At 48.5% G+C, this 13,377-nt stretch overlaps 1 protein-coding gene across 6 annotated transcripts in view; it reads right to left on the bottom strand.

Moving 5' to 3' along the window:
* PIGN (phosphatidylinositol glycan anchor biosynthesis class N) overlaps positions 1–13,377 on the bottom strand; it is a 209,606-nt gene that overhangs the window by 119,881 nt on the left and 76,348 nt on the right. For all 6 annotated transcript variants that reach the window (XM_074985941.1, XM_074985945.1, XM_074985943.1 and 3 more), the window contains 2 exons: positions 11,239–11,369; positions 997–1,113 (listed from right to left, as the gene is read on the bottom strand). In XM_074985941.1, coding sequence (XP_074842042.1) covers positions 997–1,113; positions 11,239–11,369 — 248 coding nt within the window. The remainder of the gene's footprint in view (positions 1–996; positions 1,114–11,238; positions 11,370–13,377) is intronic.

The raw sequence follows: 13,377 nt of genomic DNA, 5'->3' as shown, positions 1-13,377 counted from the left end.
AAAATAAAAAGGGAGGAAAAAAAAACACACAGAAAGGAAGAGTCATGGCAGTGGTTTCTTTGACTCAAAAAGCACAACTACCTTACATTCCACTACAGCCACAGAGAGGAAAATGAAATGGAAGAGCCCTCAATTTGCAGAAGAGGAGCGTGGGAGGAAAGCATTGCTTTCATAGCATTGCCACGTCTTCAGCAGAGCAAGATATATGCACCTGGGGCTCAGAAGACCCTGCAGTGCCTCCGACCCAGACTCTGCACATCCACCTTGATTTTTATGTGGGTCAGTGGCCCCCAACTCGAAGAAGGTTTCCCCACCCCTGCTCTAGAGGAGTGCTGTGCCAAGGAGGTCAAAACTGTCATCAGGATGAACTAATGCCAGGAATACAGCCATGCTCTCTATTGTATTCTGTTCAGCTGGAAATCTGAAGGATTACCCACAATCAGTAGTTTATGCAGGCAGCTTTGGCCTTTTAAGAAACCCTTCAGGGATGGGGAGTATGTTCAAGCCATCTGTGAAAAACAAGACTCTGGAAGCATCACTATTGCAATCCTTCTGTAGGGCTGCAAGGAAGTCTGGAATTAATGTACAGCTATCTGGCTTCTGTGCAGAAAAATTAGCACATGGAAGGCATCCCCAGAACAATGCTCCATGTGGAACATACAAAGATTAGGAACACGGACAGCCTTCTTGCAGGGAGAAGCCCACGATATAATAACTGAAGGAAACTCCGTGAGTGTGATTTTATCCATGAGACCAGCCTTCCACAATCATCATCACATATTTACCCAACCACCCACTTTTTAACACAAGATACTCTAGGGCTAACTCCATCTTTGTTTTCTTGCCTGCAAACCTAACTGCTCTGTAACATCAGTTTGGTTTAAATGGGGTGGGGTGGATGTATGTAAGGGTCAAATATTGCCGTTCCCCTTGAAAATTAGTGCAATAAAACTAAAGTAACTTCTTTTAATGTAGCTTGGTGATGCGTTTACATACCTTTTAAAAATTCATCTTCAAAGAACTGGAATGTGACTTTCTGTGGATAATTCACTCCAGCTCCCCAAGCAATCAATGGTGTTAAAGTCTCTGAGGGATGACCAGCCCCATGAGAGCCTGCAGATATGACAAATCAAAACCATAATGACTTGATAAGCAAGAATAGTAGTGCTCTCAGAGAACCTAGGAAAAACATTCTGTCTATACTCTTCAGACAGGCAATACTAGCACCACACTTTATTTTTCTGCAATGACAAGAAACATTTTAAAAACCTCTCTTTGAAAAATTTTGCTTGTGTAGTTCCAGCCGTTTAAGAATCACAAAGCAACTTGAAAGCACTGGTTAAGGTCAGCTTCACTACACAGTCTGAAATAGGTATTTTTCCTCATTTAAAATATGTGGAACTCAAGGAAATTTCAGTTCAAATTTTCAGATGTGGGTATCTAAAGCAAAACATTTAAGCTCCAACCCTTCAAAAACATATATGTGTGCCTAACTCGCATCTGCCATTGAAACCCAAGGGAGGACTTAAGTGTGTACAGTGAAACATGTATAGATTTGGGCAACTTTGAGGCATAGGGAACTAAATGAGCAACTTGGTTTTTAAAGGTACAAAGTAGCTGTAAGCCTCTATTTTCTGCTTCCTGTGGTGAAGACACCCATTGAACAAGCTGGGGAACCATAGGAACCCTGTCCTACTCTCAGTGTACCTTACAAAGCACAGTCTACAAAAATGTATGTATGTATGTGTGTGTGTGCACACGTGTGTACACATAAGACGCCTTTGATAGAATATCAAATTTGTTTATGTAAGAAGATGAAATCTTAATATATATGCTCTAGAGGTAGAGATGAAGTTACATGTACAATGAGTGAGGATACAGATGAAAGGTTAAAGTTCACCTGCTTTCTATTAAGCCACTTGAACCCTAAAAGCATGCAGGTCTGGGAAGGATTTGTGGATTTAAATCCCCCTCCCCCAAGTACTCTCCCTACCCTTTGTTTTGATGATTGGGTCAGAGCCAGTCAGTGAAACTTCTAATCCAGGATGAAAACCCCTTGGTGCAAAAGGAAACTAGCTCTGAGCAAGGGCGGTGGGGGAGAGGGGGTGGCGGGCAGAAATGCAGGAGCTGGGAAAACACATGTTGCTTATCTGCATGGGGATCACTACAGGAGAGCTCCTCCCACAAATGAATTTGTTTCGACTTTTTTTTTTTTTTTTTGCTTATGCCAGGTCCTAGCAGAGGTCTCTCTTGCTGCTGTATATAATGTTCCACAAACTGATTTCTAGTAAAGTGGTTCATAATGGAGACAAGTCAGGTTGGCATCAGGTGCAAGGAACACCCCTCTGAATGACTTGGTGTACCCTAAATCCACTGTTCAGTAAAGCAGAAGACTACTAAATTGCTCTCTGTGGAAACAAGTGACAACACATCTCATGGAGCAGTAACCACTTCTGGTGCTATGAAAATATGCCTCAGTCGTGGCTCTCCCTTCCAAAGCAAGACTTCATCTACAAGTTCATAAGCAGGAGCCTATCCGAGTTGCAACAGCAGCTGCTTCAGTTTGTACTACTACGTATAAGGTCATGTGATATACTACTAGTGTTTGGAAGTTCCTAGACACATACATCAAAGCGTTTCCAAAAAGATTATCTCCCACCCAAACAAAGGCACAGCCAAAGAGAGAAGCAAAAAGTTAACAGTGGAAAAAATACAGAAAAATATTTTTCAGGGGAAAAAATCCCTTCCCAAAGGTTCTCGCACAGAGAGCAGAAAAGGCAAAGTTTGTTCTTCTCTGTAGAGCACAGAAAGGCTACATCTACACTGCAGAATTATTTCTAAATAACAGCTGTTATTTTGAAATAACTTTGATAGCATCTACACTACACACACACTATTTCAAAATAAATTGAAAATAGCAAGTGCATTATTCTGAAATTGGTAACTCTCATTGCAGGAGGAATAATGCCTATTTAGAAAGAGGCACTATTAAGACACAAACTAAGGCTGTTTCAAAATAAGCCATAATGGCATCTAATGGCATTATTTCGAAATAGTGCTGTGTGTCCAGAAATGCTATTTCAAAACAACTCGGTGCTATTTCAAAATGCATTTTGTGTGTAGCTGTGTTATTTCAAAATAAGATATTTCGAAATAACTGTTTCAAAATACTTCTGTAGCGTAGCTGTAGCCAAACTGGGAAGGACCAGAAATTTTCAATTTTTAAAAGGGAGTTCTGGACCCATTTGTCAGACATGGGTTAGGGCCTCTCTCCAATGTAGTGAAAACATCACAAGAGAAAAGTGATTTTTAGTGGGTTGTTTTAAATTGGCCCATGAATGTGCTTCACTGACTTACTGAATAGCCACATGGCAGCCACTCTTACTATTCCTCCCCTCTGCTCTTACTGAATTCTTTGCCCCTTTAGGTGTGTGTCTGACCATCATACCTTGTGGCATGCCAAAATTAAATTATAACTTCTTTGTGGCAAGAACTGTATTGTTTACTTGTTTTGTTTACACCTTTTGAATGGACTCAAAATAAATAACTGCAGTTGCTAGCACTGTAACACTAATAAAAGCATTGATCCACAGCCTTTAGATTCTAAGCTATGGTCCAGATGTGATTTCTTTGGGTTGGAGCCTGAGATCATTAAAGTTAATTGTAATGCACCCACTCAAAGGTAAAGGATGAGGCTATTAGAAAAGATGGGCAGGAAGAATCTCTCAAAAATTCTAAGGATACACACATTTTACAAAGTCATAAAACAGTATGGTTGAAAGATCATCTATTGCTGAGGTAGGACCAACTATTTCTACATCATTCTCAACATATATTTGGCCAATTTGTCCTCAAAACCTCTAAGAATGAGGTTTCCATAACCTCCGTTGGTAATCTATTCCAGGTTATATCCTTATTGTTCGGAAAATTTCTTCTTACACCTAATCTAAATCTCCCTTATTCCAAATTAATCTTTTTAGTTCTGGTACTACCTCCACTGGTCACAGAGAACAATTAATCACTATTCTTTTTGTAAACAGTCAAACATACCAGAAGTCTTCTCAGATGTATCCCCAACGCCTCTGCCTCTGCTTTGATCAAAGCTAAATATACCCAGGTTTTTTTTTTTAACCTTTCATCACAGGTCAGGTTTTCTTAACCTTTTATCATTTTTGTTCCCCTCCTCTGGACTCTCTCATGTTTGTCTATGTCCTTCATAAAGTGTGGCACCCAAAGTTGGACACAACACTCCAAAAGAAGTTTCTACTGCATCAAGACAATTACCTCCCATCTTGCACACACACCTGTTAAAACACTTGCAGAAAGAGATTAGCCTTTTTTGCAACTGCACCACATTGTTGGCTCATTTTAAGTTTCTTTGATTTTACTTTCCAAGGCCCTGTGCCATGATAAGATCCAAGCTAAAGACAGCCTTCTGAGGAATCCCTAAGTATTTTCCAGGATTTCCTTTTTTTTCCAGCTAATGAAACACAAATAAAAATATTTATCAACCAAAAAGCTTAGGAAGATGACAGTGACACCCAAAGCCATTAGATCTTTTTATTGTTGTGAATGCAGACTGCAAGAAGAAAGAGTCAGGAAGGAAAAATACATTCTAAAATTCACATATTCCAATTTAAATGTCAGCTAGCTCAACAATAAGATTTAATAGTCAAAAGAGACCTTAGTTTTGCATATGAGCAAATGATAATGGGATTGACTGCTTTCAAAGTAACTATAAATAAACTCTTACCCTCTCTGATGGATTTTTAGGGGTAAACAAAGCCTGTGATTCCATCTCTGAACAGTGTGTAGTTTTATGCAAAAGGAAACTATTAAACTCTGTTTTTTACTCTTGAACTGTACCTGAAGCATCAATGATTCAGCACACTTCATGCTAATAAATACAAATATACTGCTATTTACCATCAACAGCTTCCATGGATGCTGGGCTGGAAAGTTTCCATGGCTTACCACCTATTAGAATAGAATCTACAGAATTGCAGAACATTAATTACAGCAAGTTGTTCTGCTATACTGCCAAATGGACACATGGAATTATGTCTACACTATAGCGATCTGTGATCCAGACAGACGTCCTTAAATATTGAGTCTATTCTAGTCTGGCTGTGGTCTGAAGAAGTGGGTCTGTCCCACGAAAGCTCACCCAATAAACTATTTTGCTAGTCTTTACAGTGCTACTTGACTGCTTTTTGTTCTGTCAACAGAAGTTACTGTCGGGAGGTATCTTCGGACAAAACTTCTGTTGACAGACTGCAGCCAGACTGCAAAGCAGATCGAAAGAGAGATCTGCTCTGATGACAGAGAGGCCAGACAGCCCAGCTCGTCTTTTGATAAAGCAGCCAACCAGAAATAGAGCAGACAGGGCTTCCCAGTGCCCATATCGCTGTCAACAAAGGCTTTCTGCATCATGGGGGAGAGGCAGAACGCTGTCGACAAAAGTGACGCGTTCTGTTGATTCACTGTTGACAGAACACCTTGGTAATGCGGACGCTCCATGGGTTTTGTTGACAAAACTCTCCAGTGTAGACATAGCCATGTAGGACTGACCAGCGAGCGCTCAAGTAAACTCACACTGTAACTCACATTAGCCGCGTCTACACGTGCACGCTACTTCAAAGTAGCGGCGCCAACTTCGAAATAGCGCCCGTCACGGCTACACGTGTTGGGCGCTATTTCGAAGTTAACATCGACGTTAGGCGACGAGACGTCGAAGTCGCTAACCCTATGAGGGGATGGGAATAGCACTCAACTTCGACGTTCAACGTTGAAGTAGGGAATGTGTAGTCGTTGCGCGTCCCGCAACATCGAAATTGCGGGGTCCTCCATGGCGGCCATCAGCTGAGGGGTTGAGAGACGCTCTCTCCAGCCCCTGAGCTCAATGGTAGCCGCGTGGAGCAGCCCCTTAAAGCTCTCCGCACCCTCCCTTCCTGTGCAGGAAGCTGAGAGAACGTGCAGGCGGCAGCCCAGACATGCGACCAGCCTGCATGTCCCTCAGCCACCACAGACACGCACCCCAGCTACGATGGCCGCACGGCAGCCCCCCAAGCACCCCCAGGGGACCCCCCCAAGGGGAGCCAGGGCTCCCAGCCCAGCAGCCAGGTGGGGAAGCAGCAGCGGGGCCCCTCCTGGACGGAGGCCGAGCTTCGGGACCTGCTGGGGCTCTGGAGCGAGGAGGAGGTACTCCAGGTAATGGGGAGCAAGAGGCGGAACGCGGATGCGTTCGCTCGGCTGGCCGAGGGCCTGGCCACCCAGGGTCACCCTGCCCGCACTCCGGATCATGTCCGGAGTAAAGTGAAGGAGCTACAGCAGGGTTACGCCCGGGCCCAGGATGCGGCCAGCCAATCTGGGGCTGCCCCCATCACTTGCCCCTTTTACAGGGAGCTCAGAGACATCCTGGGCCCCCGGTACACCTCCTCCCCTCCGGCCACTCTTGATACCTCGGCCGAGGAACCCCAGCAGGCCCCGGAGGTGGAGTCCACCCCAGAGGCAAGCCCCGCACCCCAGGGGGCCCCCCCAGGAGCCCACTCCCGGGGCACCGGAGGAGGAGGAGGAGGAGAGGGACTCCTCCTCCAGTGACGCCGGCCTCCACATCATCCTCCCATCCAGGAGCTCCAGCCGGGCGTCCACCCACCGAGTGTCCCCCGACCGTGGGAGTGGACCGTCAGGTACGTACCCCCTCGGTGCACACCCCCGGGGTTGAGGGGCGGGGGTAATAGATATGACCAGGGCCCTCCACATGCCCAGATGACCATGGCCCCAAGGACAGCAGTGGCATGTCCCTCAGAAGAGTGCATCAGCCCCTGCCCCCCACAGCACGACAGTGCCATGCCCCATCCCCCGGGCTGGGGGGAGCGGAACCTCTAGGGTCCCCCGGGGGGAGGGGGTGGGACACCCAGCAGCAGCAGCAGCAGCAGCAGCAGCAGCAGCATGTGATGGAGTGGGGGGAGTGCAAATGCGAGACTCAGGCTACATATGAGAAACAAGCTGAAAAGCTCCCAGTGGCTAAGGATGATCCTGGGGCTACAACTGGCATGTTACACCTCTGCCCTGAACAAAGAGGAGGGAGAAGCCGAGCTGGGTTTGAATCGGGGGCGGCAGTTAGAGGCTAGGGGAAGGGAGAGCTAGAAGGCAGCCAGCCTGAGGAGGGGGAAAGCTACACCCCAGAGGGGCACCCCTCGGGGTCTTCTCCCAAGGACGGGTTGGAAGGACTGTCTCTGACTACTGTACTGTCGCTTCTGTGAGAAATTGGGCATCTGTTGCCTAATAAACCTCCTGTCGTACCTGCTGAGTGAGAGTCACTCCTGCCAGCAGACGGGGTGTAGTGCAGGGGGACCCCTGAACCCCATCACAGCAGCATCTCCCGGGGACGGGGAACCTGCAGCAGAGGGGTGGGGGGACAAGGGCCACAGCTCGGGGCCCACACTAACGGCTGTCTCCACTCTTCTTCCCCCCCCCCGCCCCGTGTTCCGCAGCTGCAGCATCGGAAGGACAGGAGAGCGCCGGCGAGGCGTCAATGGTCCCAGAAAGCCCTCCGGGGCCATCACTCCAGGCCAGCCCCTCGGCGGAGGACCAATCGGCCCCACGGCGGGGAAGACGGCGGACCCAGCACCAGCAGCCGATGGCGACGGACCCCCAGCTGCTGGCCCTACACCATCGGCAGCTGGAGGTCGCCGAGCAGAGGCTGCGGGTGGAGGAACGCCGCCTCCAGCTGCAGAAGCGGGCGCTGGCCTGGTGTCAGGAGGCATGGGGGGCCTACATGCGGACCCTCAACCGCATCGCGGACTCCTTGGCCCCCCAGGCCGCGCCAACCACTGCAGCGCCCACCCTGCCTGCTCTACCTGCTGCTCCAGCCGCTGCGCCATCCGCCGTCGCACCGCCACCCGCCACCGAGGGCCATTCCGCCGAGGGGGATCTGGGGCCAGCTGACACTCACCGGCCGTATCTCCCGGTCCGCCCGGCCCCCAGCCAGCCCCGGACAGGGCTGCAGCCGAGGCGGGGATCCCGGCCGCCCACCCCCAGCGCTGGACTATAGGGGCGTGGGGCAAAGGATGTGGCCCCACTCCCCCTTTGTATATATTCCCCCCAGTTTATTGTTCTTTTCTTGTAAATAGTTCGTATATTTGACCCGTTACTATGCTGATCCTTACCCCCGCATGTAAATAGTTCTCCCCTTCCTTGTCTTCCCCTTTCATGTTATCCCTATTTTTATAATGTATATATATTTCTCAGTTAGATTTCCCCTGTACATAGTTAGTTTGTCTTGTTCATAATATTAATAATAATAAGAAGAAGAAGAAGAGTTCTAGTAAAGATGTTTGAGTTGACAAACAACTGTCTGCTTTTATTTTTACAAGAAAAGTCAGGGGTGTGTGCTCTTGGATGCTCTGTGGTGTGGGCGTATGGGCAGGGAGTGTTGTGGAGGATGGGGAGATGCAGTGGGGGTCCTGCCAGCGTTCACCCCACGGCCTCATCGAACTGGGCCCGCAGGGCCTCCCAGACCCGGGTCCCTTCAGGGTCCACCTGGCGACTAGGGGCAGCGGGTGGCTGCACATCGGCCCTGCCGGCCTCCACAGCCCAGCCCTGAAAGAAGGCCTCCCCCTTGCTCTCCAACAGGTTGTGTAGGGCGCTGCATGCACCCACAGTCTGGGGGATGTTGGTGGGGCCTGCATCAAGGCGGGTGAGGAGACACCTCCAGCGCCCTTTGAGGCGCCCAAATGTGCGCTCCATCACCTGGCGCGCGTGGTTCAGGCGCTGGTTGAAGCGCTCCTGGCTGGCAGACAGATGGCCCGTGTACAAGTGCATGAGCCAGGGCCGGAGGGGGTATGCCGCATCTGCGATGACGCAGAGGGGCATGCTGGTGTCCTCCACGGGGATCTCCCGCTGGGGGATGTAGGTCCCCGCCTCCAGCCGGCGGCACAGGCCCGAGTTCCGGAATACCTGGGCGTCGTGGGTGCTGCCAGGCCAGCCCACATATATGTCCAGGAAACGGCCCCGGCTGTCCACCAAGGCCTGGAGGACCACTGAGTGGTAGCCCTTCCTGTTTATGTAGTGTCCTCCACTGTGTTCCGGGGCGTGGATGGGGATGTGAGTCCCATCCAGAGCGCCGAAGCAATTGGGGAAGCCCAGGGTAGCAAAGCCCGCGATGGCGGTATCCGGGTCCCCTAGCCTCACGAGCCTGTGGAGGAGCAGGGCATTGATGGCGCAGATGACCTGCAGGGGAAGCCCTCCCCTCCCCTCCCCTGCCAGGGCTGTCTCCCCCTCCCCCCGTGGCTCCTCTTACCTCCATGAGGACAGCCCCGACGGTGGCCTTGCCGACGCCAAACTGCTGGCCCATGGATCGGTAGCTGTCTGGAGTGGCCAGCTTCCAGACAGCGATGCCGACCCATTTCTCGACGCTGAGGGCACGCCACATGGTGGTGTCCTGGTGCCTCAGTGCCGGGGTGAGCCACTGGCATAGCTCCAGAAATGTCTGCCGGCTCATGCGAAAGTTCTGGAGCCAGCGGTCGTCGTCCCACTCTCCGAACACCAGCTGCTCCCACCAGTCGGTGTTGGTGGGGTAGCTCCACAGCCGGCGGCGTGTGCGGCGGGGGGGGGCAGCGGGGTCCTGCAGGGTTGGGGGTTGAGTCCTCCTCCCCTGCGGGCAGCTCCTCCTCTGTGGCAAGGAGGTGCTCAGCTGCCTCCTGCATGGCATCGAGCAGGGCGAGCACTGCTCCTGCAGGGGCGGCTGGGTGGACCTCTGGCAGCTGCTGCTGCTGCTGCTGCTGCTGCTGGGGGTCCATGACTGCGTCACTCGAGGTGTGCGTGCCTATGGCTCTGCAGACCACGTGCTGTGCAGGCTGCGTGTGTCTGGGAGGGGCCCTTTAAGGGAGCGGCTAGCTGTTGCCCCGGAAGCGCTAGTCCGCCCTGTGACCCTGGCTGCAGCTGTTCCTGGCACCCTTATTTCGATGTGTGCTACTTTGGCGTGTAGATATTCCCTCGCAGCGCCTATTTCGATGTGGTGCTGCCCAACGTCGACGTTCAACGTTGACGTTACCAGCCCTGGAGGACGTGTAGACGTTATTCATCGAAATAGCCTATTTCGATGTCGCTACATCAAAATAAGCTACTTCAATGTAGCGTTCACGTGTAGACGTAGCTATTCACAGATAAATAGAGACATGTAAAACTGTAAAATTAGTTCCAAATCACAGTTTTTCTTTTACATAAAGAAAAAATATTTTCCACATAGTGACATTTTGATACACAAACCTCACTTGTAATATCTGGCAACAAAGATTACTTGTGGAATCCAAAACAAACCTTTAAATGTGTTTACTAGTATTCAGTTTGACCACAGATGTTTCGTTGCTTGAATGGGGCTAGTCCCAACAAGAGGAAACTTTAGAGTAAATCTTGAGCAGACTCTCTCTTTATTCCTTTAGTTTGCATTCCTCCTCAGAAGCTATTAAATGATCCAGATGCTTTTAGGAAAACAGATTATTTACTGGAAAGCAGCAATTTCCCCTTGAAGTCTGACTGTCACCATAGTGGTACATTTCACCCATGCCCACCAGAAAAACTAAAGTGTCTCTAAATCTAATATGGCTTACACTACAGCACAATTGCTGCCAAGACCGCTAACTAGTAAAACGTACCTCTTTTTTGGTATCTGACATGATTATTCCTTGCTAATTAATTTATCTGGGGGGAAGGAAGTCATACGTTACCATTCTTTAAGAGGACATATATAACGAAACCCTTCCAAACGTAAGGCGAACATGTCCTTTGGTATTACTAACAATAATATACATTAACAGGACTTTCACCACACAAAAACTTTTAAGTAGAAACTGTGATGTGAACAATGTAAATTAAGGCTGGCTTTGTCCCGTTCTGTTTCTTTGGAGGTTCAGATAGCCTCAACGTAGCTTTAATTAGCAGCAAAAGACAGGTTTTGACCTTCACAAAAAGGACAGAGACTCATTTAAATCAAAATTTGACTGCAGTAAACTCTCCCTCTCTCTGTCAGTTCTGAATGCCATCCCCTCAGCATCTTCTCCTCCACTGAAGTTGTATAGAGTCATTTGGCCAGATATAAAATCAAGCACCTGGCACAGTGGAGACAGCAAACCTTTACTGGTGAGTGAAGTCCCCAGATCTCCTCATACTCTAGTAACTAGAAACTTGACAACAATCTCAAATGCTAACGAACTTTAGAGGTTTAAAAAGTCTCACCCCAATCTGTCATTCCATGGTCAGAAGTTAAAATAAAGGCTGTTTTTCCATCATTTCCATAAAAATCCTCAAGCACTGAAACAATTTCTTTTATGCCTTCATCAACTTTTCTGATATTGTCCTTGTACTCCCTGTAACAAGGAAAGAAAAATATGTTACTGGATTTACTGTGGCCTTTGAATAACATATGGCAGACTACAGTGTACATGGCAGAATATGCATTGCCATTAAGGCAAGCCGATTGATTAGATCCAACTTCATGATTTGCATGATTATCAAGCTATCAAAGGGAATGCAGAAGTGCCTCTAGCTTCCTCTGAATCTGATATCAGTGCAGGGGAAAAAGATGAGTTGACCTTCTGCAGTGTAGTGTAGATGGCCCTTGTATTGTTATGCCTACCTAATGCAGGGGTGGGCACATCTGCAGGTACAGTCACTTGCAGCTCCTGTTGATTGCAGATCAGCCTTCCCAGCCAAAGTGAGCTGCAGGAAGTAGCATGGACTGGAACACTGCTTCCGATAGCTCCCAGTGACAAGGAAGGACAATTCACAATCAGCAGGAGTTCAAAGTGGCCTTACCTGCGGAGACACTGGTGTATATAAAGTGCTGGCAGCCTGCAAGAGGCTACTGTGGTGAACCCTGTCCAGCTCACCAGATGCTTATTGCCCACCCTGATGAAAGGTCAAATCAACCTTTGACAGAAGACTCTGGAGTTAGTAATCTGCAGTAATTAAGTAGGATAACACGTAACAACTCAGCGTGTTTCGGGTTGAGAATCACTTTGTTAATCCCTTCCTCCAATGAGAGGTAGCCTTGTCCAATGCCTGGGTGTTAGCCCTCTCACACCACCAGCCAGTTAACCATTCACTCTCCTCTGGGCTCTGCCAGTCCAGTGTCTGCTTTTCAAGTCCTCAATAGGTACAACCCAGTCCTCAAGTCTCTTTGAAGGTTCCTCCTGTTATCCAGACTGACACTGACTTCTATCAGAAATTTCAGATCCTTTGCACCCATAGGAGCATTTTCTAGTTTTACCTTAAGCCACTGTTCTTGTAAATCACACAGCACTCATGACCACTTACAATAAAACAATATTAGGTTTGTTTAAAAAGTGGCAGAAACAATGACTACAATACAAAACAAGAGCATAAAATACAAACCTGGGTCTACACTCATAACCTCTCCTACATAATTAAGTAGATTATCTCCCCAAATTCAGTGTGCTGCAGAACCAGCTGGTTTCACAGAAACTAGGATCCAAACTCTTGAAAACATACCCTTCTACAAGGCATTTCCCGAGTAAATTTATGCATGGGGCCTGAAACAGTCTTTTGTCTCTATTCTTAGCCAGGGTAAGCCCCTAGCTGTAGTAGTACAGGTTGAACCTCCCTAGTCCAGCACTCTTGGGACCTGACGAATGCCAAATGAGAATTTGCCAAACCACATTGTCTAGCACATTAGCAATACTTTCCCTGCCCACTGGAATCTCAGAAGACATTAAAGGGGTAATTTAGAAATAAATAACACCACAGAACACTGAGAGTCAGGACTGCTGGCTGTACACAAATTTTATGGGACCATGGGCAATTTGACCACACATGTGCCTCCTGGAACCCCTACTTGAGCTACTGTGCCTGTGCTGGAGAGAGGGAGAGGTTCCACAAGATAAGCACGACACTAACATCATAACCTTGTATAAGAACAAAGGAGACAGAAGCGACTGCAAGAATTACCGTGGAATCCCCCTCCTAAGCATCACTGGGAAACTGTTCACTCGCGTCATCCTCGGCAGACTCCAGAAGATTGCTGAGAGAGTGTATCCCGAATCACAGTGCGGATTCCGCGCAAAGAGATCTACCGTTGACATGGTCTTCTCTCTGAGGCAGCTGCAGGAGAAATGCAGGGAGCAGAGGAAACCACTCTATGTTGCCTTCATCGACCTGACCAAGGCCTTCGACTTGGTCAGCAGGGATGGACTGTTCAAACTGCTCCACAAGATAGGCTGTCTGCCACAGGTACTCAAGATGATCCAGTCTTTCCACGAAGACATGAGAGGAACCATCCAATATGACGGCACATTATCGGATGTTTTCAGCATCAGGAGCTGCGTCAAACAAAGATGCATCCTTGCTCCGACATTG

Source organism: Carettochelys insculpta, chromosome 2 (genome assembly GCF_033958435.1).
Source record: "Carettochelys insculpta isolate YL-2023 chromosome 2, ASM3395843v1, whole genome shotgun sequence".
NCBI classification, from domain to species: domain Eukaryota; kingdom Metazoa; phylum Chordata; order Testudines; family Carettochelyidae; genus Carettochelys; species Carettochelys insculpta.
This window is presented reverse-complemented; position numbering and strand designations above follow the sequence as displayed.